The sequence below is a fragment of the Canis lupus genome, chromosome 17 (assembly GCF_003254725.2).
Source record: "Canis lupus dingo isolate Sandy chromosome 17, ASM325472v2, whole genome shotgun sequence".
In the NCBI taxonomy this organism is placed as follows: Eukaryota; Metazoa; Chordata; class Mammalia; order Carnivora; family Canidae; genus Canis; species Canis lupus.
In genome coordinates, this window is record NC_064259.1 from 49,846,397 (window position 1) to 49,873,234 (window position 26,838).

Sequence of the window (26,838 nt, forward strand, 5' to 3'; positions counted from 1 at the left end):
TGTTTTTAGTTCCTCTTGTACCGTGGACCACTTGGGTATCAGCTTGAAGCCTATAGATCCCTTTTTCAGAAGAAGATCTTCAAATGTACAGGATTACAAAGCACACCAATGCTATTGAAGTTCATTTATTAATATATGAAAACATTTGCTCAAGTACCATGTCCTTTATCACTGTATTAAGTGATGTAGTCTGTGGTTGTCTAATAACAAAGTTCAGAGTACAGATGAGTATAAACCATGTTCTGTGACATCTACTACAACTGTAAATAGGATATAAAAGTGTCTAGTGTCTCTTGGTGACACACTTGTAGGTACTGCTACTATACTATTACTGTTGCAACAACTCATACTTGACAGAAATGCTAAGTTTCGGTTAGAGGTTAGGGAAGTAAAGATGTAACTTGCCTTCCATCTAACACATACCCCTGCCCTAGAGAAGTAAGGGGGGGGGGGACTTTGGATTCCTTGGTTGGGCAGGGATATGGGGTTTCTGGGCCTGTGTGTGTGTGTGTGTGTGTGGTACTTGCAGAGAGGGGCAGTCTCATGCAGTGATCAAGGTCAGGGGCTCTAGAGTCAGGGAGTTTGAGTTCACATCCTGACTCTCCTGCTTACCGAAAAGAAGTGTGTGACTTAACCCACACTGTGCCCCCATGTCTGCATCAGCAAAAATATGTGAGCTGGCACTTGTGTGGTATTTCCCATGTGCCAAGCCCCGTTCTCTGAGTGCTCCACAGATAGCCCACTTCATCCTCATAGTGGTCTTGTGAGGAGAGCGGATGTGCGTTACCCCCACATTATATATAGGTGCGGAAGCAGAGATGTAGAGATATTAGTGACCTGCCCAAGGTCATACAGGTGATGGGGCTCAGGCTTAAACCAGGCCTGGCTCCAAAGTCCATACTGTAGCCACCCTCAAGGTCTGTCTCCCACACCCACCTCATGGGGTTGTTAAGAGGATTAGTAAGATATCATCCAGTGTGTTGAGAGCTTAGTATAGTGCCCAACATACAATAAGAGAGGTGTAGCTGTAAATGGTGATAAGATTAGTGTCCTAGTGATGGGCTAGAGTGGGGTCAACACCCAACTTCCCTTCACTGACCTCCGTTCACCTGGCTGGGTACTTCCCAGATCTGGCCGGGTGCCTTCTCTCTCAGGGAAGTGAATGAGACTCTTCACTCAGAGATGGGAATTGAGGCTCTCAGGATGAAAGAAGGCCCCCCTTTGGAACTGTCCCCTTTAAGCCTGTCACTTGGGCCTCCTGCCCTCAGAGGGCTCCTGTCAGAGATGGTAAGCAGGGAGCACCCTCTTTGCTTTTTGGGAGCCCCTGGCCTCATGGGACAGACCCGTGGGTTTGTAATGAGAGCAACATTATACACAATTATTCAGTTGTGAACAGGGACAGACAAGTTCCTAAGTCAATTCATAGATTAATCTATTAGTTCATTGAATAAATAATTGAGTGTCTGCTATTTTTAAGTACTCAGGTTGCAGAAATGAGCAGAATATAATTGCTGCCTGTAGAGCAGGGGAAGACAGACATCACACAGCCATGTACATGTACATCATACTATGTGGGATACACACACACACATACACGTGTCAGATAGTGTTAAGAGTGCTGAAGAAACAGAATAGGGTCAGGGGCACTGGCAGTAGAGGGACTCGGGGAAGACCAAGGAGGATCAGATGAACTGACACCTGATGTGAGTGAGTGAGTCAATGAGTGGACCGTGTCCTCAAGACCTGAGCCTGTGTCTCAGGCAGAGGGAGAAGCAAGTGCAGTGACTTTGGGGTAGGAACAAGCCTGACAAGTTCAGGGACATCAAGAGGGCCAGTGGGGAATGAGTGACTTAGAGAAACAGAGGAGCCAGGACTCAAAAGATAGGACCTTTCCACCATTCTGAGGAGCGGGGTGTGATGTGCCTGTTTGTCGGTGGAGCAGAGAAGTCAGAGAGCAGGGAAGTAGGGGATTGTCCAGTCCAGCAGGGAGATGGTGGTGGACTGGACGGTAGGGTGACAGTGGTGAAAGGGGTAGAATTCTGGGTATAATTTGCACATAGAGCCAACAGAATTCAAAGTTTAGATGTAGGATATGAGGGGGGAAAAGAGAGATGCTTCTTGGGTTTGGGGACTGAAACAAATGATGTGTTGGGGCTTAGAAGGGACACCATCATTTGGATCATAAGCTGATTTGGGGACCGATAAGAATTGGAGATGAGTCAGGTGTGCCTGGGCCTATGTGTCATGGCCCCTACTGCCCCTGGTCTCTGACAGGAGCCGCCCTGGCTCTGGCATGCCTGAGTTTGACATCAGCCCGAGGTCAGTTATGGTGTGTGGCAACTGTTAGCTCAGCTGCCTTGTTCCCTGAGAAACAGGTGGAGAGCTGGGTATGGTGGGCAGCGGTGCCCCACCAGCAGGAATAACGATAGCCATCATCTTGGTAACAGGTGGGGCAAGTAGCCCCCTAGCCCTTCCATCCCACCTTTGTCCTCTGCCCCGTAGGTGGGTGTATTGTGGGGTGGGGTGCGTCTAGCAGGGGAAGAGGCTAGGGGCTGAGTCCGAAGTCCAAGCTGGGCCTGCTGAACTTTTGTCAGCCACCCTGGGAGGTTGGGGGAGGTTTGGCTGATGAGCAAGGGGCCATGAAGGCTTCCCCATGGTTCTGCCCCTTGTACCCCCTCCCCAGGAATTCTGGACTCTGATGGCCATTGGAGGAGGCTGGGCTGCTCTCAGACAAGGTTTTAATGGCCTGGGAACAGGACAGAACCCCAAGATTCTCTCAATGACCTTTCAGGGCTGCATCGTCCTGGGATTATGACAGCATCTGTGTTGTACTTCCAGGTCTTTCCCAGCCTCTGTGCCTTCAGAGTGTCCAGAGGCCTGAGTGTTTGCATTCAGCTGTATGAGAAATGCTACCTCTTAAAGGCTGAGGGATGGGCTGAGTTAAGCATCTTCATATTCAGGTACCAGGCTCCATTGCCTACTCGCTGTATGACTTGGGCAAGTGACAAACCTTCTCTGTAGGTTTGTTTCCTCAACCACAGAATGGGATTATGGTATAGGATCTTGGATTATGTGGATAGTAAAGGAGGTACAGAGCCTGGGACATGAGCATGTTGTAAGGCCAGCTCTGCTGGTTCTCTAGCCCCATCACGTGGCTCCCCAACTCACGTGTGGTCCGCAGGGGCATAGGCATTCCCTGGAAGCTGGGTGGAAATGGAGCCTCTCAGATGCCCATGGCTGTAGTTCTGCATTTTAACCAGATCCAGTGACCCTTTTGCACTTTGCAGTGTGAAAGCACTGGTGGCCATTACTCCTGAAGAGCAGCATCCGTAGCTGTGCATACCTCTGCAGGGGCAAGGGATTTTCTCTCACTCTTCGTTTCCTCTTCATGCCTATCATGGCTTGGCTGCTGATGCATCTGGGACAAGTCCCAGATAATGATCATTTTTGTCAAACCCTTGTCTCCTGAGTACATGCTGCCTGGGCCTTGGAGAGTTTAGGTGCTCCACCTACCACAACTCTCACACCATCTGAGAGTAAGTGGAAGCCTTGGATCTGCACTGACTAGCAGCCCTGATAAGATGGTCTCCCAATGGGTGGCTGAGGAAATAGAAGTTTAGGGAAGGAATCTGGAAAGTGTTGGGGTCGGGGTGTGCACTCAGGATGCAGAGCCCAGCTCTTAACCACCATGCTTTGCCACCATGGGCATCCAGATGAGAGCTCCAAGCAAGGAGTGGGCAGAGCAAGAGGGAGATGAGAGGAAGTACAGGGAATCATTGAGGCCTTGCAACAACTCAAAATTTACTGCTATGCACTGTTCATTTGCTTTGTAGCTCTCTACCCTGGGGGATGCACAGTAAGTATCTGCAGGGAACCCAATCCAGCTAGGGAGACCCCAGGCACCCAGAAAATGACAGTACCAGGTAGCCGAGGAGCAGAGTGCAACTGATCTAGTTGTAGAGTGACTTTGGTCCAGAGTACATGTGCCTGGTCAGAAAGAGAGGAGATTGGGCCAAGCCAGGAAGGTGGCAGCTGTGAGATCTTCCTAGGGGAAGTGGGACTTGAGCTGGGCCATAGGACCCTGCAGTCACATTCCCTGGGGGAGCCCCAGTTTGTGGGGACGGGTTGCCCAGTGTCTATTTGCTCTGGAGTCTGCTGCATGTGGGGCTCTGTAAAGAGAAAGTCTCCAGTGTTTCACTAAGGGATCATCAGCCCACATTGGTGATGTCTGTGGCCTTCTAGCCTCCAGGGGACTGTATGTCACAGTGTCCTAGTGGGTCCAGGATCTCATAGGAGGCCACCGGGACAGCAGGAGGAAGCAGGAGCAAGGGGTTTGGGGGAAGGATGTGGTCTTTGGGAGCTGGTGGTTGTGTGGCCTTGCCATCTCAGGCTGTGTGAGTCACACTCCTGGGAGAAGGCCTGCTCTAGTTGAGTCCCAGGGCACCTGAGGTGCCTCGCAGGGTCCAGTTCAGTCCTGTCCCGGACTGGTAGGTGGGTAGCTGGGTGACAGCGGCTGGGGTCCAGATGCCATTCTAAGCCTCACTCTGCTCTGGATAGAGGAGTCTCAGAAAATGGTAAGGAAAGTCTTTTCTCTTTACTCCTGGCCTTCCTGAAAAGCAGGTCAGAGACAGAGAGAGAGAGAGAGAGAGAGAGAGAGAGAGACCCAAATTCCCTGGGGAAGAACAGGAGAAGCAGAGAAACAGAGGTGACCTTATAGGGGAGAGGGTGGAGAAGGGCAGGGGCAAGGGATCCTCAGGCAGAGGACCTGAGTGTCACTGTGGGCTAATGGTGTATCCTTCCTTTCTCTGAGGGTGGGAGAGGAGAAAGAAAGGATGTATCATCCTTTCTCTGGGAAGGAGAGGTCAGCAGCCTAGCCTGTGTCTCAAGCAATTGAGGAGAGAAGATAGGAGCCGGTGTATTCTTTTGTCTCTTTTCTCTATTGAGACAATAATGTGTGCTCCATATAAAAAATTCAAACTGGACAAAAATATTCAATGTAGGCAGTCATTATACCGCACCTTCACCACCAGGCCCCTGCCCCCCTGAGGTAGGGAGATATGACTGCTAACGCTGTGACTTGTGGCGTGTGAGCAGCTGGGACGGAGGGCCCCTGACCTTTGTGCCCTGACAGAAGATATGTGTGCTCGCAGATTCCAGTTACCCAGAGCACAGTGGGCGTGGGGGGAGTCCAAACGCTTCTCTTCTGCCCCACCTCCCTGGATCTTCCTGTGCTAAATAGGGCCTAGTATAGGTTTGGGGAAAGTGACTAGGGCTTGGCCTTTAAAGGGTTGAGTGTCAGGCTCAGGGTGGGCATTGGCTTGAGGAAGCAGGGGTGTGAGGAGGCTGGTTTGTTTTCTCCCTGCACTCCTCTCACCCCCTCCCCCCCTGCCCCTGCTTACCATCAGAGCATGGAGATGTGCACCCACATTTTGAGCATGGCCCTTCACCTTCCCTGGTTGTACTATCTGTCCTGAGGCAGGCTGCCCAGTAGATGGACACTCAGGTTTAGTGGGGTAACCAGCAGCCCCTCTGCTTGGGCTATAATGTGGGTTACCCAGGAGAGGCGAGGCACATAGCCCAAAACGGGCACAGGACGGTGCAATCTTGATGGACTCTCCCAAATGGGTGCAACCACACTTGCCCCTGGGAAGACCCTTTTTTCATGCAAAAGATCCCCCATTCAGAACCTGTTTATGTCTCAGAAGCTCAGGGAGCTGGTCCTATTGAGTAGGCAGATCTCAGGGTTGGGGGGTGGTGTGGCATGTGTAGTGTGGGAGGGATTTGTGTGTGGTGTAGTACAGTGTGCAATGTTGGGGGTGGTGGTGTGTGAGAGGGTGGATAGTATAGAGTGTATGTGGGGGTGGTGTGTGTATGCACTGAGGGCCTTTGAGCCCTTCAGTGACCAATCAAACCATCTCCATCAGGCCTTAGTCTACTTTCATGCTTTATTGGCCAGGTCTAGAATTCTAGGCTGAAAACTTTTACCTCAGAATTTTTTTTTTTTTAAGATTTAAAAAATTTACTTATTTGAGAGAGAGAAATAGAGACAGCAAGATCGCATGAGCAGGGGAGGGGGAGAGGGAGGAGACTCTTCACTGAGCAGGGAGCCCGACACGGGGCTGGATCCCAGGACCCCGGGATCCTGACCCGAACCAAAGACAGATAAGATACTTAACCAATTGAGCCACCCAGGAGCCCCTTCCCTCAGAATTTTGAAGTCATGACTCCTTACAGTACCCAGTGTTGTGAGTGAGGATCCAATGTTATTCTAATTCCTGAGCATATGAACCTGTGTCTCCTGTTTGGAAGCTTTCTGGCTCTCCGTTTAATGCCTGGTGTTTTGAAACCTCACAGTGAGACCTATTGGCTGGATCTTTGTTCACTCTGCTCATGTGCGTGGGTCCTTCTGTGCTGATAGTCATATCCTTTAGGTCAGGAAAACTTTCTTATATTATTTCTTGGACAATTTCTTCCCCCTTGTTCTCTCTGTTCCCTCCTTCTCCCTTTCCCCTCTCCCTTTTTTTTTTCTTTAAAATCAATAGCGGTGGGACGCCTGGGTGGCTCGGCAGTTGAGCATCTGCCTTCGGCTCACGCATGATCCTGGAATCCTGGGATCGAGTCCCACATTGGGCTCCCTGCAAGGAGCCTGCTTCTCCTCCCTCTGCCTATGTCTCTGCCTTTCTCTCTGTGTCTCTTGTGAATAAATAAAATCTTAAAAAAAAAAAAAACTAACTAGATAAGTAAATAGTGGGGGTTTTTTTAAAACAGTTTTCAGTTTACAGAAAAACAAATAGAAGGTACAGAGAGTTCACATATATTCCCTAACTCTGGTCTGCCTTTCGCTGCCCCCAGCCCACTGACCCCCATTCTTCTTTGATTAACATCTCGTATTAGTGTGGCACATTTGTTACAACTGATGAACCGATACCAATGCATCATTATTTATTTAGAGCCTGTAGTTTACATTAGAGTTCACTTTTTGTGTTTTGTATTCTGTGGGTACTGCCAGAAGTATAATGGCATGTATTTACCATCAGAGTATCATACAGCATAGTTTTACTGCCCTAAAAGTCCCCCGTGAGTTGTTGATTTTCAGCTTGCTCTGCTTTTCTCTTGTTTTGTGGATGGGAGAGAGGACTCCCAAGCCCCTCACACAGGGGAGCAGTCTCTTTTCTCTTTCTTGACTCTCCAGTTACTTGGTGGTGAATCTCCTTGGACTGACCTTCAATCATCACCTCATCTTTGCCCTTTTACTTTCTGGGAGATTTTCTCCAACTTATGTGGAGCACATCCTTTGAATGTGATACGAAGCTCTTCTGTGCTAGGGAGGTTATTCATTCTGGGTGCTGGTGTGAGAAAGGGGCCGATTTTCACTCACTAATGTTTTCAGCCCTGCACCAGAGCCCATCATTTGGGCTTGGAGTCCCTACGTCCAGAAGCTTTCTGGCTCAGTTTCTCTGTGGAATCTCTGTGTTCATACCTGTAGGAGATGGGTGGGGTGTGGACTGCCAAGCAGAATGAGAGGGGACCCTGGGTAGGGGCGGTGTCTAACCGCTCCGCGTAGATGCTGTATGATGCTGCTGGCCAGGCAGACTCCTATGAGTCTGATCGGGGAGAAGGATTTGGGCAGCAGAGGAAGGAAGAGCTCCATGCACACCCTATGCAGTGGACATGTGTGTTTGAGGTCTCTAGGAGCATGTAGCGGGAAGAACATGGCCTTTGGACTGATGAGAACTGGCTCTCAGTCTCCTCTCTCCTTTCTGGCTGCTTGTTCTTGGAGGAGTTACTTTACTCTGAGCCTTGACCTCCTGCTGTATAAAATCAGGCTCTGACCCTCCGGGCTTGTTGTAAAGTGTGAATAGGAATGACGTGAAAACCCTTGTAGTCCATCGTGACACACAGGAGATGCTCAGCAGATGTGAACACTCTTGCCCTTCCCTGGGTCTCTTGCTTGAGGCCCCTGAATGCTGTTGTCTGCTCTTCCATCTTGCATAGGTGTTTCCGGGGGGGTGGGGGTGGGTTGGATGAGTCAGTAAGTGAGTGAGGTGTGTGTGTATGTGTACTAGTGTTCCTGGCTTTGGGCCTCTGGATGAGCTGTTCTTTCCTGGGCTCGCCAGAGGCTCAGAGCAGAGCTTTGTCTGGGACTAGCCAGAGGAGATGATGTAAACAGGGAGAAATGTGGGTAGGTCTGTCTATCCCAGGGGCCTGGAGGGTTCAGAGCCCCTTCCACGCTCAGCCTTACCTCTCTGGCCTCAGGGTTTCAGATGTAGTGGGGAGTGGCAGAGGGGAGATCTCTGAGCTTCAGGGAATGGGGGGTGAGAGGGTGGCATGGAGTGGTAACTACTGCCCTGCCCAGTAGCACTAAAGAGATTCCCCCACTCAGGATGTGGTTTTCTCCATCATGGAAAAGTTGTAGATAGTTGCTCAGCTATGCCTGTGGCTCAGAAGGTTGGGCTTGTGTGTTAGGGCAGGAGCCTGTGGGGAGAGGCTGTGTGAGGTTTCTGGCAGCAGTAGAGGGGGACTCCCTGTGCCTGTGACTGGAGCTCCACCCTGCCCCCCTTCTCGCAGGTGGTACAAGCTGCACTCCAAGGCAGGCAAGAAGGAGAAGGAACGTGGGGAGATCCAAGTCACAATCCAGTTCACTCGCAACAATTTGAGCGCCAGCATGTTTGACCTGTCCATGAAGGACAAGCCACGGTCCCCTTTCAGCAAGATCAAGGACAAGATGAAGGGCAAGAAGAAGTTCGATCTGGAATCTGCCTCCGCCATCCTCCCGAGCAGTGCCCTAGAGGATCCCGAGCTAGGGAGCCTGGGCAAGATGGGCAAAGCCAAAGGCTTCTTCCTCCGCAACAAGCTGCGAAAGTCCTCCCTTACGCAGTCTAACACCTCGCTGGGCTCAGACAGCACCCTGTCCTCTGCCAGTGGGAGCCTGGCCTACCAGGGCCCGGGCACTGAGCTCCTTACCCACTCGCCAAGCCGCAGTAGCTGGCTGTCCACTGAAGGGGGTGAGTGAGGGAGGGCCCTGCTGCTTGGGGGGCAGAGGAGGGTGGCGGGGAAGGCCCGGGCCAGCATACGGGCTACTCTTCCTGCTACTAACTCCATGGGTGCTTCCTTTTCAGGCAGGGACTCCACCCAGTCCCCTAAGCTGCTCACCCACAAAAGGACCTACAGTGATGAGGCCAGCCAGATGCGAGTGGCTCCACCCCGATCCCTTCTGGACCTCCAGGGCCACCTAGACGCCGCCTCCCGCTCCTCGCTCTGTGTCAATGGGAGCCACATTTACAATGAGGAGCCCCAGGCCCCCCTGCGGCACCGCAGCTCCATCTCGGGCCCATTTCCACCCTCCAGCTCCCTGCATAGCGTGTCTTTCCGGCCTGCTGAGGAGGGGTCTCGGCCCACCGATGACTCCGGGGGCAGAGGCAGCCGCAGCACCAGCAGCTCAGAGATGCTGCCTGGACAGGAGGAGCTAAGCTCTCAGGCCAAAGTGCTGGCTACTGGTACCAGCCGCTCTGGAGAGGAGGAGGGGGCCCGGCTCCCAGAGGGAAAGCCAGTGCAGGTTGCTACACCCTTGGTGGCCTCCTCTGAGTCTGTGGCTGAGAAGGAGGGAGCCCGGAAGGAGGAGCGGAAGCCCCGGATGGGCCTCTTCCACCATCACCACCAGGGGCTGAGTCGGAGCGAGTTGGGGCGCCGTGGCTCTCTGGGGGAGAAGGGAGGTCCCACCCAGGGGGCCTCCCCCCATCATTCATCTGGCGGGGAGGAAAAGGCCAAGAGTAGCTGGTTTGGCTTGAGAGAAGCCAAAGAACCAACTCAGAAACCTAGGTATGTCCTTGGCAAAACCAGCTTTGCTCCTTGGGGTGGATGCTGGGGTATTGCAGCCTGGATCCTGGGGCAGGGAGGATGGAGCAGATGGGGCCCTTGGGCAGGCTGCTGGGGCTCTGGCTTTGCATGGTTGAATGGTGGGGGTTACCATTTCCCTAAGCCAAGGCTCGTTGTTGGCACATGGACACAGGTAAGTTGCAGGGGCACAGAGTTCTGGGGGCCCTGTGGATTGTGGTGTCTAGTCTCCTTCTCATGGGTCTCCCTTCGTGAGTTGCCATGCCTACCCCCTGAGGGAGGGGGAGAAAGGGGAGAAAAGCAGGGAAGGACATTTTTTGTGTGAATTCTTTGCTTCCCAGCCTATACCTCTTGCCCTCTGGCCTCAAGGTCAGGAAGCTTTGGCAGGTGGAGATGGGGCCTGTACCTCAGATCCTCTACCCCACCCCAGCTGGCTCTGTGACCTCTTTCCCCTGAGAGATGGCAGTCAAGTCATTGATGCTCCCACCTCTCCTTTCATACACTTACCCCTCCCCGGCAAGGGGCTATGTATAACTCCCTTGAAATCTATGACCGGCCTTCTGTCCTTGGACACTGTTGGGGCTCTGGTCCTCTTTGTTATTTCTTGCTCTTGGGGTATGGCAAGTGCTCATGACAGCTGCTCTGTTCTGAATGTGCTGAGTCCCACCACAAAAGGGGTACAGGAGTCCTTGAGCTCAGGCCATGGCAGAGCTCTCAAGAGGGTCCTGATAATAATTAGGATTAGGATTCTGCACCCAGTTCCAGTGTGGGGACTGCTTTCTCACACACCCAAGAGATTCTCTGACACTAGCTGGATGTCCTACAATTCAACTCAATTCTGACATTGTTGACCTGGAGACAGCATCAGACTCCACATAGATTCGGGGCTACAGGATTGGCCCTCCCCACCTCCACCGCCACTAGTCAAGTCAGATGCCTGTTGAGAGTCCAGGTTGTTGACTGTGCTACTGACCAACCAGCTATATGGATCAGAGGTTCCAGGGACCCTCCCTGCTCCTTCCTTGAGTTTGATTCATGGCTCACAGAGCTTGGAAATATTTTGCTTATACTGGTTTATTATAAAAGGATGTAACTGAGGAACAGCCTGATGGAAGAGATGCACAGGACCAGGTCTGGAGCAAGGGCATAGGGCTTCCATGACCTCTCTGAGCATGCTACTCCCTCCGCATGTCTGCCTGTTCATTAACCCCGAAGCTCCCAAACCCCATCCTTTGGCATTTATGGAGACTTCATCACAAGGTACAAGTGATGGGTATAAGTGATTAGGTACAAGTGATTAAATCATGGGCCATTGGTGGTCAATTTGACTTCCAGCCTGTCTCCTCCACAGAAATCAGGGTGGGACTGAAGATTCCACCCTCTGTTCACTGGGGTCCTTAGGGGCTTTGTAAAAGCCACCTCATCAACACAAACCCAGTTGTGGTGGAAAGGGGCTTGTTATGAATAACAAAGTGCCCATTTCACTTTTCTGGCTCTGAAGCATTTCAAGAAATGAGAACAAGAGACCAAATATTAACAGATACTCTTATTGTTTGGGAAATTCCAAGGGTTTTTGGAGCTATGAGCCAGAAACTGTGGATGAAGACCCATATACATATGAGAAATACACATTTGTTCATTCAGATGAACAAATCTCAGTATCCCAGCCCTGACCCCCCACCCTGGCTCTTTATCTTCTCCTAAGTCTGACCATGGGAGGCTGCTGCACCGTCCAGCAGGTTGAGGGAGGGCCACCAGGTGTAGGTCCTAGGAGCCGATGTCCCTGCGTCCCAAGGGCCTGGAGCTGGCCCTGGACAGGCAGCATCGTGGCAGCCACAGCCATTGTGGTGGGGCAGCTGTTTCTGCTCTCAGTGAGCCTGCCCCTTCCCTGCTGATGAGTCTATGGGCCGGAGGTGGGGAGCGAAGGAAGGGTCGAGAGAGGCTCCTATAGCCATTCCTCAGCAGAGGGGAGAAGACTCCTGTAGTCCTGGTTCTTCTCTTTCCTTGTGAAATTCAAGTCCACTGAGAGGGGCAGGGAGAGAAATGGCAGGCCTTTCTGGGTTCAGGCCTGGCCACCTGGCAGCACCCCCGTACACCTCACAAATGGGCAGGTGCGGTGAATCAGTCTCTGGGTGATGACGCCCTTTGCCTCCCCTGCTGGGAACATCGCTTCTGTCCCTGCTGCCCGGCCACTGCTCACCAGACCTCAGGGCAACTGCTGGCCACCTGCAGCTGAGGGAAGATAGGGAAGAAGGGGATGGGCCTGTCTCAGAAGCCCAGGCTGAGCCTGTAGCCCTGTGACAACTTAGAGATATTTGTGGGTGGTAGTATGGAGGGAGGTGGCATCTTCTGGGTGGAGCTGGAGGCCTGAGTCAGATGGAACACAGACCACGGGCCCAGCACTGTTGTCTTTGGATCATCTCAGCACCCCCCCCTCCCCCCTCTTGTGAGGTCATTTGTATGCTCATGCCCAGGCTTTGGGCTTAGACTCCTGTAGGCCATGACTTTAAGTGATGTTGGGGTTGTTATCACTCCTGCTTATAGCCTCTGTTTTCCTTCTCCTGTGTCTCCATGTCTCCCATTCACCCTTCAGAGTCCAGAGAAGTTGGGTCACTGATGGACATAAGGAAGCTGAGGTTTTTGCCTTCTGGAATTCTGAGGTTGTCCTCAGCAGGATGGAGGGCATCCAGGGATTCCTGCCATCCCTGGGGCTCATTTGAGGGCGTAGGCTGCAAGGGCAAGGTTCTTTGGGTACAGGGGGCTGACCTGAACAGGTGTGAGGCCTGGGCATGGAGTCTGTCCGCATCACCCTGGCCCTGGGCCTTCACAGAGCTGGGAAGGTGGCCTGGAAGAAACGACTATTGGTACTTGCCCGGGAGGTTTGCTCTGGGCTTTTGAGGAGAGAATGAGAGATGAGTTCATTGACATCAGGAAACTGGAGTGAGTGAAGATAGCTGCATCTCCCTGCTGGGGCTCCAGGGTCTGTGCGCAGACCCAGGGGCTCGTGGTGCCTGTGCCCCCCGGGCTGCATTGGGGATTGCTGGGTGTTCCTCACTGGAAAGGGCAGCGGCGCCCTCTAGTGCTCCCACATGGCACTGGTGCCCCATGGAGAGGCCTGAAGCTATCATGTGTTGGGTGCACAGTATCCAGAAAAAAGCTGCTGCTTTTGGAGCGGTCAGTGGTTGGAAGAGAAAGAACGGGAGTATAAGGCACCGAAAAGATGGCTCTCATTTTCGTCCTGACTTGGTCCTCACTGGCTGAATCCCATGGCTGCGTGTGCCTGGGCGGGACAGGGGGTGCTGTAGTTGAGACTAAGATCTGGGCCAAGGGACTCAGCCCTGCTCATGGGCCCCTGCCGTGAGCCATGCATTCTGAGCTGCGGCACCAGCCACTTACCGTGTGTTTGAGGACTGTCATGACCAACCGTGATAAACTCACCAGAGCCAAACAGGGTTGTCTTTGTGTCTGTCCCGCTCTGACCCTTTCAGAGTATAAGCTCCCTGTGGGCAGGCCACCAGAGCCCACCTGCCCCTTCCTCTTCACACTAACCATAAAACCCTGTGTACAGGGGGGGATCAAGTGTTGCATGCAAATATTTTTTAATTGGAGTAAATGTGGTACAACATGGGAGCAGGTGTCTCGTGGTGGCCTTTGGTGGTCTGTGCATCTGTCCCAGCCCCTCACCAGAAGTGGTGACATTGAGGTCCTGATGAGCCCGGAATGTGCAGTGGCTGCTGAAAGCTCAGTCTTGGTGGCATTCCCAGTGGGGTAAAGTGAGGGACATGATATGTGACCAGTGGCCTCGAGTTAGTGTGGTCATCCATCCTGTTCGTGCCTGTTTTCCTGGCACAGTTAATGTTGCCCTTGTACTATATTAAAAATGTCCTGGTATGGAAGATAAAAGATGTGGTGTCCCTACTTAGAGCTTCCTGGGCGTCTGTCACCTCTTTGTGCTCAGATGATCGGGGAGGATATGTCCAGCCTCTTGGACACCTTTCCTGGGTGTCAGGCACATTTCAGGAGGGCAGCAGGAGACCAGACCATGCCTTAGGAGGGATGGCTGAAGGGCATGTGGGCTGGGGACATATGCCTCCAAGGCTGGCTTGGGCATCTTGAGGGACTGTCTGGTGGAGAGCCTTTGCAGACCCACCTGCTGCCTTTGGGACCAGTGTGTGAGAATAACAAGGACACACTGCTCATGTGAGCCTAAGGAAGAGCTGACCACCAGTGAACCCTGGCCTCCAGCCACAGAGGCCACCCGGTGATGTAGTAAGTTGCCCAGCAACGGCAGTGTTGAAGCAAAGGGGGCCGTCAAGAGAGAACAGGTGCTTCCTGCATTAAGGGACAGGTTGCCGTAGGCCCCGAAGTTTTATTCCCTCAGGTTGCAGGGGCAGAGACATTTGGACTTCTGATTTCTTCCCTCCACTTTGTTCCTAAAGGAGAAGACAAGTCAGTACCCATTGAAGTCTTCTCTGCATGGTGTGGGGATGGTGCTGTGCTGGGCTGCCACAATGGGTGCTGCCCTCAGAGCATAACATGCTGAGACAACCACACATAGGAAAGTGTCTCTGACCTGTGCCAGATGGAGGGCAGGGAGGGGACGTTTTAAAGTAAGAACGTTCAGAGTATGTACCTGGTGTGGAGCAAGGCAAGGGAGGCGGTGGGTGGCGGGGGGGGAGGTTGTTACTGGGTAGGAGGGATGGACAGGATGCTCTCTTGGGAATCTACTGGGCCTGGCACCTGGAGTCCCTTCCTCTAGGGAAAGCCCTTCGCTGGTTCCATACCAACGGGTTTGTGTGTACCTCTGGGGAGCCCGTGGAAGGGAGAGTCTCTTGCAGGTCTCTTGCCTTGCAGTTCTGACTGCTAGCCAGATCATTGTAAGACCTCAAGGGTGAGTAGAGCCAGACCAAGGCTGGGGGTGGAGGGAGCAGTGTGCAGAGCTAAACTAGGTGCCATTTAGTGTTGATGGAGCCTTCTCCCTTCACACTCCTCTGGCCACTTGTAATGAAGGGGACTGGAGAGAGGTGGCTTAGAGTAGCCCAGTTTCTGGGGGCTGGGTCCTGCTGGCAGGTCTGGGCTGTGTCTGCTATGGGTGCTCCAGTGTATATGGGGGAGTGGCGGGCAGAATGGCGGCAGGGCCAGGACCCACATGGCAGTGGTACGTGGCTCTCTGTGGTCCCCGAGGTCAGCACCGATGCCTGGGTTTGTCTGTGGCCCTACTTGGAGCAAAGGGAGATGGGACATTTGTGGGGTTGGGACTCTGGGCCCAGGATTTGCCCTTCTTCAATATCTTTGCCATGTCAGGACCACAGAGGCAAAGCTGTGCTGGGAAGCCTGGTGGGGTGGGAGTCAATGGGACTCTCTTACCTCACTCCCCCCCCCCAATCTCTAGGTGGTAGTATGAGGCTGAGAAGTCATCCTGGGATGGGGAGTTATAGGGCAAAAGAGTCAGGAGGGTCTCTGGAAGCTGGATTCTTAAGAGAAACCCAGGGTCTGGAACCTGGTTGTGCCCTACCTGTGAGGCTGAGATCACAGATGCACAGACTATCTTGGGAAGGCCACCTTTGCTGCTGGTTGAACTAGACTCCTTCCTGTTACCTGCCCCCAACCCCTCTCCCCTGGTGTTTGTAGACAAGCTGGCCCTGCCTCTGCCCAGCTCTGTGTGTGGCCTGCTCTATTTGGGCCCTGGTTCCCAGAAGAATCCTGGTGAGCTCCAGACTTCCTGGCCTCCTTCTAGAGATGCCCTTCCAACCCCAACCTGCATTCTTTATGGGCTGGCTGGTAAAGCCTGGCTTCTGTTACCCCCAGGCTTGCCCTCTGTTTCCCCCATGAGAAAAGCAGCAGCTTGAGTGGAGAAGATGGAGGCATAGAAGTTCCCCAGCATTTTCAGCTGGACAGGGATCATGGAATGGAGGTCTTGGGCCTTAGAGTGGGGGGCTGGAAGATAAGAAGCAGGCAGTAGGCGAGGCCACCCAGGTCTGGGCCTGACAGGTGGGCCCAGCTGCAAGGCAGCTGCAAATCACTGTCAGAATGCTAAAACTGGGAAGTGGGGCCCCCCTTACCTGCACTGTCTCCTGGGATTGTCCAGGGGAAGCCAAGAGCTCTAGTTTCAGAGTCTGCTCCTGCTCACACCCCTCAAGTCAGCTGTGCACCATAGGTGAAAGGTGAAGTGCAAGTGCAGGGGATGCTCCCTCCTGGAGAGGACCCTGGAGGGGTCCTGAAGGCTAACCAGTGTTCTCTAGTGTCAGTGAGGGTGTAGGTCCACTGCCATGGAATGGATTTCCCAGGGGAATAGGCGGTCCCTCTGTGTGTGGGGGGCACCCAGGAGGCCCCTGGTGACATCCAGAGTTGCTGCTTCTGCCAGATGCCAGCCTTCATCTCCCAAGCAGCGCTGCCTTCAAGGCTGGTCCCTTGGTGAAGGGTACCCTTTGTGGGGTGCTGGGCCATGTGGACGCCTGATAGTAGATATCCTCAGCAGGTTATGGTACCCCTTCCAAGAAACGAGAAAGGCGGGTTCTTTTTAATTGACATTTTGTCATGTCTGATGCCTGCTTCATCATTACCTCCTGTTTCTGCAAGGGGCCAGTAGAACCCATCTGTTCCAGCAGTCGGAATTCCAGGGGCCCTGCTGGGTTCGATTAGCGCTGGATTTGTCCAGTGTTCTAGGCCTGGCCTTTCTCCGGTCTTTTTATCCCCTCCAAACAGCTAGTATTTCTTTCCTCTCTTAGTCCTTAAAGGGATATAAGGCACTTTCTGATTAGTTCTGTGGGCATAAGTCTGGTGTTGAGTCAAATCTTCAGCCTATGGGTCAGTGGAAGAGCACTTGGTTGAGGCTGGGATCCTGGCTGCAGATGGGATAAAATGAGCTCTGGCCAGCATCTTCCTCCTTCGGCAGCACCTCATAATATTACATGTTGGGGTCTTCCCTTTGTCCTTTGGCTCACATGCCTGAGCCCAGCCCGTGTGGGTGTGGCATGTGGTAGCTCTGCCAAGGCGGGGGTGGGGGTGGTGGTTGGCAGGTGCGTGGTGTTCAGCAGGGGCGTTTCCAGTCTTGGCATTAACCAGGAGGCTCATGGTTTTGTCTCCCTCCACAGCCTGGACGTGTCTCCTCAGGTAGAACCTGACCCAGCTGCTCTTCCTCACCACCTCCCCTGCTCCCCCTGTGCTCCGGTCCTCCCCACTCCTGCTCCCACCGCTGCTCCCATGCTAAGCACTAACCTTTTTGCAGCCGCCTCCCCCGCTGCTGCCACTGCTGCTGCTGCCTCTGCCGCCGCCCCCGAAGCTACCCCATCTGGATTCTTGGGTCTCACCAACCCGTTCCTCACCTCCATGCAGAGCAACCCTTTCTTCGAGGAACTCCTAGCTGACATAGCACTAAACTCTCCTTCACCTGCTCCCTCTCTCCCCAGTGCCTCCAGGGCCAGCCCCACCCCCCTGGCCTCCCCTGGGAAAGCCCCGCCTGAGTGGGAAGACACCTTCAACGTCTTTGCTGCCAGCAGGCTGCGTCCAGAGGCCAGGAGCAAGATCCTGGCCCCTGCAGGAGGAGTGGGGCTGGAGGTGACTGGGCTGCAAGAGCAAGGCCGTGGGGTCATGACAGTGAAGGCATCTGAGCCCCGGGGGGACCCTGGGGGAGGAGGAAGAGGTGGGAGCAGTGTGCGACTGGAGCCCAGGATGCCTTTGGACTTGGGACTGGACCGCCAGAGCTCCAGTGTGGCTGACCCAGGGCCCCTCGGGTCTGTAGGGCCCATTCTGCCCTCTACGTCAGCCCAGCAGCACCTGAGAGCCTCAGACTCTGAAGCAGACAGGGAGCCGCCGGCCCCAGGAGGGGAAGCAGGGCAGAGTCCAGCAGACAGCGCGACGTCTCTGTTTAGCTCCCCAGAAGTGATCAGTGTGTGGGAAAGGCTGCCTGGCACAGATGACACCCCTGAGGGCCAGGAAGAGGCCTCTCAAGGTGAAGGCCAGCTTTTGCATGAGCTCAACACAGTCGAGGATTCGTGGCCTTGGGATGTGGTCACCATTTCTCCTGCAGCTGAGATGTCCTCACTGGTCCTGCGGGGAGAGTCCGATGAGCTGCCTCCTCCCCAGATGCAGCCAGAGTCACCAGAACCTGTGAGCCCCAGGGGGAGTGAGGGGCCTCCCCCACTGAAGCTGGAGCCGGAGCCGGAGCCGGAGCCGGAGCTGGAGCCTGAGGCAAAGTCCAAACCAGAGCAGGTGTCCGACCAGGGACCGCAACCCAGCAGGCCACCTCCCAAGCCACCACGCCTCTTCACACCCTCAGATTCCCAGGAGAAGGAGGAGGATGAGGCAGCGGCAGTGGTGGCAGCTGCAGGGGGGCTGAGAAGCAGGGGGGCAGAGACAGGAGGAGAAGACGACCTTCCAAGTACACTGGTTGCTGGTCCACAGGAGGCCGAGGAGGAGGGCGAGACACCTGGGTCAGAGTCTGACAGCCATTCTTCTGGAACCCTGTTGGGGGGTCCAGGCCTGGAAGATGTAGTGGAGGGTATCAGCCCTCCTGTGTCTGGGCCCTCCTTATCCCTGCCCACTGGCTGCCCTGAGGGTCCCACCCCCAGACCCAGTTACTCAAAGCTCTTGGCTCCTCAGAGTCAGCAGATCTGGGGGGCTCCGGAGAAAGGAGAAAGCCCTGAGGGTCCTGACACCCAGATCCAGGGACCAGTAGGAGAGGGGCTTGAGTCTCTGCCAGGTAGCTCCCAACACACTGGCCTCTGCACCTCAGAGGAGGATGCTTTGAATCCCTTCTTGTCTCAAAGGAGCCAAGACCCCCCCAGTCTCCCATTCACATCCCCTCCAGGGTCCAGGGACTCTTCCATCGTCTCTGGTCCAGAAGAGCTGCCCACCCCCCCAGAGCCTGCTTTTCCACCACCCCCTCTGCCACCCTGGGCCAGCCACTGCCATGGGGGGCCCAGCCCTCCATGCTCTCCTCTGCCTGGAGCTCGGCCTCTGACTTCTTCCTCCCCAACCCTTGGGGAGCCAGCCTCCTCCCCTGGGGGCTCCCCTGCCCCACTTGGGGAGGACCACGCTGCAACTATCCCAGCCTCCCCGCTTGTGCTTCTGCCCTTGGAGACACGACTAGCTGAGGAGCCACAGTCCAGTGCCAGGTGAGCTGTCACCCTGAGAATACTCTACCAGAGGAGATGGGAGGAGGGGGGCAAAGCAGCCCAGGGGCTGAGGTTCACATTTCAGCCTCAGCCTGTCCAGGAGCAGATGAAGGGCTCCTTTACCCTGAGGCAGGAGAGGTGAGGCTTTGAAGAAAGGAGCCTTTCTGTGGCACCAGCTCTGAAACTGCTCTTTGGGTCCTCAGACAAGCAGAGTACCCCACCAACCAGGGGTTTGGAGGAGGATGTGGGTGAGGTGCAGGGAGTGAGGAATGGAGTGGGCTGAGCCAGTGCGGGCTGGCAAGGGAAGGAGGATAAGATCTCAGGCACTCAGCTGCAAGGGGAGCTGCGTGCTGGGGGCAGTGACACTTGTTACATGGGGGCCACATCATCTACAGCAGGCCCAGGGCAGTGGTCTGTGGAAGGCAGCCAGAGGAGGGACCAATGCTGAGGTCAGAGACAAAGCCCAAGAGCTATTTAGAGAAAGAAAAGAAAAGAAAAAGAAAAATGAAACTACTGTGCCCCCACCCCCAGAAGAAGGGGTCTGTAGCCCCATCGGGTGCCTTATTGATTTGGGTCTGTGCCTGCCTTTTCAGGGGGTGGTCCCAGTGTGCTTAGGACTATGCCAGGTGGACTCTGGATGCTTGTGTGATCACCGTGGCATTGGTCTGTTTGGGAAGAATTATGAGGCTATGACCTCACGGGGTTGACTGGTGAGGGGTGACTAGAGCTGAAGTCTGGAGACACAGGTCACTTGGGGCTTGTAGGGGCAGCAAAGTCCAGAAAGACACTAGTCCCCTAGGAGCCCAGTGTGAAGAAGTGGGAGGAACAGAGGGGGCCAATTTTTCTGGTGAGGGTCTTGGGGAGCAGGACAGGCTCCTGGCCTGTAGGCTTATACATTTAGTTGTCCAAATTCACTGCGCATCCACTAAGTGTCAGGCACCGGATAGAGATGAAAGACACTGTCCCCGAGATAGGCTTGGACAGTTCCCAATCCAGTGAAGAAGACAGAAGTGCACCCATGAAGAGCTGGGCCAGGGGCCCATGCTGATATATGAGAAGTGGGAGGGAAGGAATCTGGGCTCCCCTTGGCTGCTGCTCCAGTGGTGGGTGGAGAAGCAGTTCCCAGAGGTGAGGGAGAGGAGGTGGTTACAGCTTCCTTGCTGTGATGACAGTGTCCTTAGCTGGCCCTGCTGTATTCCAGCCTCACTTGTAATTATACTCACTACCTTGGGAAGGTTTATTGCCCTCAGAGTTGGCTTCATGTCTGAATTCAGCATGTCCCTTCCATCATGAAGTGGATGGGCCAAATAGAGCTCTTGCCATTTCTCAGAGGAGGAAATGGGGTCCTTGAGAGCTTTGGGGTCCAGGGTCCCTCCAATGTTTGGGGACAATCAGGTTGAGAGCCCAGGAGACGTTCAGGGTTTCTTTATGCCACCTGGCTACTCCTCCCCTCCCTAGGCACAGTACATAGGTAGCATTAGAGCAGCTTTTAAGCTCCCATCTCTAATGCAGACTCTTAGGTGGGGGGAGATATATTGTTTTCCCTGTTGTCTGCCCCCTACCTGGCCTCTCTGCCACCCTTCCCAGCTGTGAGACTGAATCCAGGGCCCTATCTGAGTAGCAGAGCTGGCCTCTCTGGGCCTGGGTTGTCCCTCCAGTGGAGTTCAGGGCCTTGGGCTAAGCCATTTTGCTTCCTATTTCTGAATGGTCCAACTCCTCTGTGAAGTAAGCATAGATTTTAAGAGATCCCTTGGGGAAAGATTAATTGATTCGGGGGCCTGATGCTTGCAGTTGGCATACCTGTCATGGACACAGGGTGCTGGGGGGGGGTCACTTTAGTCAGCATGGGGGAATCAGGGAAGTTTCCTAGAGGAAGTGGCCTTGCCCTTTGAAACATGCCGGCCATGTTTGAGTTAGCAGGCCAGCAGGTGAAGGGCCAGTGGTCTGCAGAGGGACAGTTTTTGTAAGAGCCTGAAAGTGAGAAAGAGCACATTTCCTGGTTTGCTGCACTGTGTGGAGGAGAAAAGGCAGAAGGAAAGGGCAAGACCGGATGCTGTTAAGGACTATGTTATCTTACCTGGTAGGGAGCCAGTAAAGGCCGCTTAAGTGTTGGAGAGGCTGAGATCATCAAAGCCACAGCAGAACAGAGTGGTTGGAGGTGGGCAAGACTCCCTCCAAGGAGGTGAGTTAGCACTTGCAGCTGAAGGAAGTTTAGCTAGCACTGGCTTGGAGAGAAGGGGATGGTGCGAGGGAAGGTGAGAGGCAACAGGGTTGGATGTTTCTTAGCCCTGGAGCAGAGGTGGGGGAATGAGACGGGTTCCCACGTGTCTGGCTGGAGCCACACACCTACTGAGAGGGACACAGGAAAGGACAAATGTGGCGGCAAGTGTGAGGTGCCCAAGCTGGACCCGGAGTGGAGCGAGCCAGCCTCCAACTCTATATGAGCCTACTGCTCAGGGCTGAGGTACAGGCTGGAGATGGGAGCTGTGGAGGGGAAGGGAGGGATCCAAGGGCAGGCTAGCAGTTAAGACTGAGAAGAGACTATCAGAGGTCAGAAAACCAGATGGAAGTCTTGGGGGGGGGGGCGTGGGGATGAGGGAGAGCAGGCCAAAGGAAGTAGTGATCCAAGTGTCAGCTCCGAAGAAAGCTCAGTAAGTTGAGGGCTGAGGGGTTGGCAGACTTGAGCAGGAACACTTGTGATGGGCTGGCAGGGCCAATGTCCTGTTCGGATAGGTTGAGGAATCAATGAAATGTAAGAACTTCTAGAGACAGAATGCAGTCTACATGCTTGGGGTGGGGGGCTGGGTGAGGAGGAAGGGGAGATGGGACGTGGCTGAGGGTGGATGGCTGGTCGAGGACCAGTCCTGTAGCCTGGAAATCTCCAGTCCTGAGAGAATGGGGAAACTGGAAGGTTGGTCAGTCCCCCAGGGAAGGGTTATAATATGGAAGAAGGAGGGGTGGTATAGAAGTGGCCCTGGTAAAGCCTGGCGGTAGGTGCAGGGAAGGCTGTGGGCCAGCAGGCTTCTGAGGAAAAGTGGATAAGGGGGGAGGCAGTGGGGTGAGTGAGGAGAGCAGTGAGGCAGGAAGAGGGGTGCATGGCCTTGGCCATGTAGGGCGGCCACCACCAAGTGGTGGTTTCTGTCCAGCAGGCCTGCTGGCCCGGCAGAGAATGTGGCCCCATGGTTTCGTTGTGCTGCCTTACCCCTTCCCATCATGCATCTCCTTTCTGTCTCCACAGCCCCCACCCTGTGAAGCCGCTCAGTGCCGCCTCCCTGGAGGGCAGCCCAGACAAGAAGCAGTCCCGCTCCAGTCTGAGCACAGCTCTGAGCAGTGGGCTGGAGAAGCTCAAGACAGTCACATCTGGCAGCGTTCAGCCGGTGGCTCCAGCCCCCCACGTTGGCCAGACTGTGGACACTAAGAGGCTCAAGGTGAGACCCAGCCCAGTGCCTGGGGGTGTCAGACCAGACACGTGGTACTGTGGAGAGAGGTCAGGCGTCCTGAGGGCAGGAGCGGGGTGCTAGGCAGAGTGGAGGGAAGAGCAGGCCTGGTCACCCATGCCAGAGCTCTGAAGCCAGCTAGGCTGTCTCTTGCACTGGAGGCAGAGGCCGCTCTGGGGGTGGGGAGGGGCTTGTAGGGGTGAAGCCTGGGTGTGAGTGGGCAGGTGGGCTGGTGGGCCCGAGGCTGCCCTATTCACTCTCATCCCTGGCCTCAGGACTCAGGTGTGCTGGACCAGTCGGCCAAGTACTACCACCTGACCCACGACGAGCTCATCAGCCTGCTCTTGCAGCGAGAGCGGGAACTGAGCCAGCGGGACGAGCATGTGCAGGAGCTGGAGAGCTACATTGATCGGCTGCTGGTGCGGATCATGGAGACCTCACCCACACTGCTGCAGATCCCCCCGGACCCCCCTAAGTAGCCCTCCTCATCCCTGCCCAAACAGGACTGGCGTGCCCTCCCTCCCGCTGAACTCACTCTACCTAGGCAGGCTGCTGTCTGTCCTCCGTTGTCACTTGCTCCCCTCCCTCCTGCCTCCATGAGGGTTGCCAGAAGGGGGACCCTTTGGACTCGGATTGGAAGCATCAGGTTCCGTGTAACGTGTGTGTCTTTGGGAGCCCTGGGTCTCTCCCACCTACCTATTTTCGTATCCCTTAGTTTCGGGGGCTCCAGGGAATTGGAACGAAGGCTTTAGCCCTCAAGTCAGAACAGGGGGGTGCTGCAATTTGATGCGGCATCCGAGACACACTTTATTACCCCACAACAATGGTCAGTCATCTCATCCAAGGCTAAATCTTTATTCTCACCTGCCTCTAGCCCCTGGAGGGATTACTGGGGCTGTGGTAGGAACCAAGCTGCCCATTTTGCAGTTACGGGAGCCTCATGTCTGTTCCCGTGAGAGCAAGGAGCCTATGTGATCTGGTCTTGTGTCTGCTGTGTCCTGATGATGTGTGTTTCCAGCAGTTTGCAGAGCGAGTGCCGTGTGGATGGAGGGAGATGATGTGTCTTCCAGGCTACCCCCTCCTTCTCATCTTCCCAATGAGTGTCACGTGTGAATGTGTGGAGAGCTGGGGCAAGTGTGGGGAGAGCACCTCCTTGCACACCTCCAAGCTGTGGGCCCCTCCATGGGCCTCAGGGCTTCGGGGTGCTTATGCTGGGGATCAAGCCTCCACCTTTGTTTTTGTTGCCTGTCCAGATGCCAAAACTCTGATTCTGCAGGGTTTGAACTTTTGGAAACCAATTAAAATGTGCCTTTTGTGGGTGGGGTCAAGAGCCTCTGGATGTAGACCTCTCCCTCTGCTTGGTGGCCCCCTCCCTTCCTGTTGAGCACATGGGGCCAGATCTGTCAGGGCCCAGAAATGGGAAAGGAGGATGGGTCAGCCTTGCTGTGCCCTGTGCCCCTCCCCTTGAATTAATTTCTGTTAAGGGTTTGGCGAAGCTGCCACTGTTCCTTTAACTTTCTTGCCACCTTCTTCCTCCTCCCTCAGCCCCAACTAAGAAGGGCTCCTGTCATCCACTAGCTGCTCTCCCAACCTGTCCCTCCTACCCCATGGCCTTGCCTGGCTTGGCTGCAGTGCACCTTGAAATGAAGTGTCCGTCCTTTGGCCCAGCCCCTGGTTTGCTTGCAGAAAACATGGCAGGCTTCCCATGGCATCTGAAGGGAACCTTTAGTGACTTGGGGTACTCTGCTTTAGCAAAGGTTTTGGGGTGAGGAGGTGCTGAAGGAGGATACTTCTGGCCCAGCAAGGAGGTAGAAGCTTCTGACAGCCCCTCTAGGACTGCCTCTTCTTCCTGAGAGGGCCTCTGTGATCTCTCTGAAAGCCTTGGAAGGAGATACGCTCTGTGGGTGACTACTTCTGCCAGGATGAAGCAGAGCAGCTCCCCACATGAGGGGAAAGCCCCTATGTTATCTACTCTAAAATTTACCCATCAAAGCTGAGGAAAGTGTCCACAGGTGTCTAGGTCTTGGGTCATGCTTTCTGGGGGTTCATTTGGGGTCACATAGGTGTCTCTTCTTGGGGGGAAGGGGAGCACTCTTCCACTACATATTCTTTTGGGATCTACTCATTACCAGCCCTGACCCCATCTTCTGCTCGTCTTTGTGAGCCTCCAAAGTGCCCGGGGCAAGGATGTCTCTGAAAGGGCTTTGAGTTGAAGCCCAAGATTCTGGTTGGCTGTCTCTGCTCCTGGCCACAACTTTGAGATTTGCAGGTGGGGTGGGCAGAGAGCAGGCACGATTCTGCTTTGCTGTTTGTCTTCCTGGTTGTAACTCCTGTTGATAAAGAGCTTGTTCTTCATGTTTTGAGCACTTTATGAAGAATAAAAAGTTCATATACTGCCGGTGACTCTCTTGTGTTCCTGCTGCGATTGATGAAGGAAAGGAAGCTTCCCTGGGGGAGAAGGCAGGTGATGGGGTTTTGGGGATGTCACCACCTCTGTCTTAACACCAGGGGCAGCAGCACAGTGTTGCCCAGTGGCTTGGATTCAGTCTTTTCTTTGCCAACATACCCACATTTATGGAGTACTGTGGGGGAATATAGGGGGAAAAAGACTTGGTTCTTAATTCTGAGATCACTTAGTCTAGTTGGGAGCATGTGCTTCCCATGACTTCTTAGCACCTCTCTCCAGCTTTAGGAATATAGTCTGTTTCTGGTAGTTCTTGTTGATGGATGAGGAACTGACTTCTATAGATCATGCATTGTTCGGAAAGACGAGCAGGCATGGGCCAACACTGTACCTCACCATGAGATGAAGGACCTAAAACAGGGTTCCCTAAGGTCAAAATTATTTCTACTGACCTCTTGGATAGTAAAATAGGCAGCTTCCCCTCCCCTCCCCCCAGCCTGGCTTGCTGACCAAGTAATTCAGCTGGGAATCTTCTACTCTGTTCTGCACAAGTGTAGTGCTTGCTTCGGCAGTACATATACCAAAATTGTTCTGCACAAGCGCGTTCATTATCCTTGCTAGTGTCTTGCTCTGTGATACGGATTACCCTCTCTTACCTAAGGTCCTTGTAGTGTTTAATAAACACTACTGAACCCGACTCCCCACTCCCAGTTCTCTTCCTGCTTGGGAATTAAGCTGGGGAGGTATCTTCCTTAGTTAGACAAAGGAAGTGGAACATGCCGAGGCTCTTGAAGCTCCCACTGCTTAACTCACATAGTCAATAAATATTTGAGTCCTTGTTTTCGAGTCCTCCTAAGCTTGGCACTGAGTACTTAGCAGTAAATCAAAAAGTCACACCTCCTGTCCCATGGACCTTATACCCACACATATGGAAACACATGTAAAGCCATCAATGACTGTTAAGTGTGCGGGCTGCAAAAAAGTGTCAGATACTATAGGAGCATATAGTGGGTTTTGTGGCAGTAAGGTAACGGATCGGGAAACGCAATGTTTAGGCTGAGGTCAGGAGAGCCAGAGTCAGGCAAAGATAAAAAGTTAGAGTTTTCTGGGTACAGAATTGTTCAAGGGTCAGGGGCGGGGAGCACGCTCCTGGAACTGAGTGCCAGGGTGGCCGGAGAGCACAAGGGGAGGGGCAGGGTAGCGACCGAGGAATCTGCACGAGGATTGATTCCGCAGTGCAAGTCCTTGCAGAAAGCCTTCCGGGAGTGACCCTACCCCTCGGGGCCCGGGTCGGACCCGCTTGAGTAGGGCTCTTCTGGGCTAGAGCTTCAGGAGAGATGCCCTCCGCGGCCAAGCTTCCAGGGGCAGGTAGCCGGCGAGGGAAAGCCCCGACCTTAGAGTCGTACACGCACACTCTTCCCATACTGCCGAGCCCTGCAGAACCGGCGGCGGGAACCGAGACCGGGTCTGAGTCCGTGCAACTCTCCGCAGTCCAGGGTTGCCAAGCGCCGTGACGAGAAAAACTACGCTCCCCACAAGCCCTTGCGCCTCCGGCTCGCTGCGGTTGCTTATGGCCAATCGGGAGAAGCAGCTGTGGCGGGGGCCGAGGAGGGACATTTTAAAAGGGCCGGAGATTGCAGGCGTCAGTGGCCATGGCGGATACAGCGACTACAGCATCGGCGGCAGCGGCTAGTGCCGCTAACACCTCGACCGATGCACCTCCTTTCCAGCTGGGCAAACCCCGCTTCCAGCAGGTGAGGGCCGGGCTACGGTCTGAGGGTCGGCGGGTGGCCCAGGGAGGGCGAGCAAACTCCTCTCCAAAACCCCCTTTAGTCCCGGGGTCTCTGACCCGCGGCCACCGGGGAGCCGGCAGCTACTGCCTCGGGGACCTCGGCTACAGCCGTCCGTCTCCCATTGGCGAGCGGGAGGGGCGAGGACTCCCACCGCGGCTCCCCATTGGCCGCCCGCGCCGTCACTCGCCGGCCGCCCGCGCGCTCCAGCCTTGCCCGCCCGAGGCGCTCGGCGATTGGCCGCTGCGGGTCGCTGC

General features: G+C 54.4%; 2 protein-coding genes across 15 annotated transcripts in view; both read left to right on the plus strand.

Moving 5' to 3' along the window:
• RAB11FIP5 (RAB11 family interacting protein 5) overlaps positions 1-24,783 on the plus strand; it is a 37,050-nt gene extending 12,267 nt beyond the window's left edge. For 2 of the 4 annotated variants that reach the window (XM_035700719.2, XM_025453556.3), the window contains exons 2-6: positions 8,569-9,005; positions 9,120-9,819; positions 16,929-18,950; positions 22,189-22,378; positions 22,663-24,783. In XM_035700719.2, coding sequence (XP_035556612.2) covers positions 8,569-9,005; positions 9,120-9,819; positions 16,929-18,950; positions 22,189-22,378; positions 22,663-22,866 — 3,553 coding nt within the window. In that variant the 3' untranslated portion in view covers positions 22,867-24,783. The remainder of the gene's footprint in view (positions 1-8,568; positions 9,006-9,119; positions 9,820-16,928; positions 18,951-22,188; positions 22,379-22,662) is intronic. The other 2 variants (XM_035700720.2, XM_025453557.3) reach the window with 2 other exon arrangements.
• Positions 24,784-26,021: 1,238 nt separating this feature from the next.
• The window catches only part of SFXN5 (sideroflexin 5), a 122,687-nt gene continuing 121,870 nt past the window's right edge, over positions 26,022-26,838 (plus strand). For 3 of the 11 annotated variants that reach the window (XM_049096192.1, XM_049096195.1, XM_025453559.3), the window contains exon 1: positions 26,033-26,545. In XM_049096192.1, the coding sequence (XP_048952149.1) occupies positions 26,444-26,545 (102 nt within the window). In that variant the 5' untranslated portion in view covers positions 26,033-26,443. Of the gene's footprint in view, positions 26,546-26,838 lie in introns of all 11 variants that reach the window. The other 8 variants (XM_025453566.3, XM_025453564.3, XM_025453567.3 and 5 more) reach the window with 8 other exon arrangements.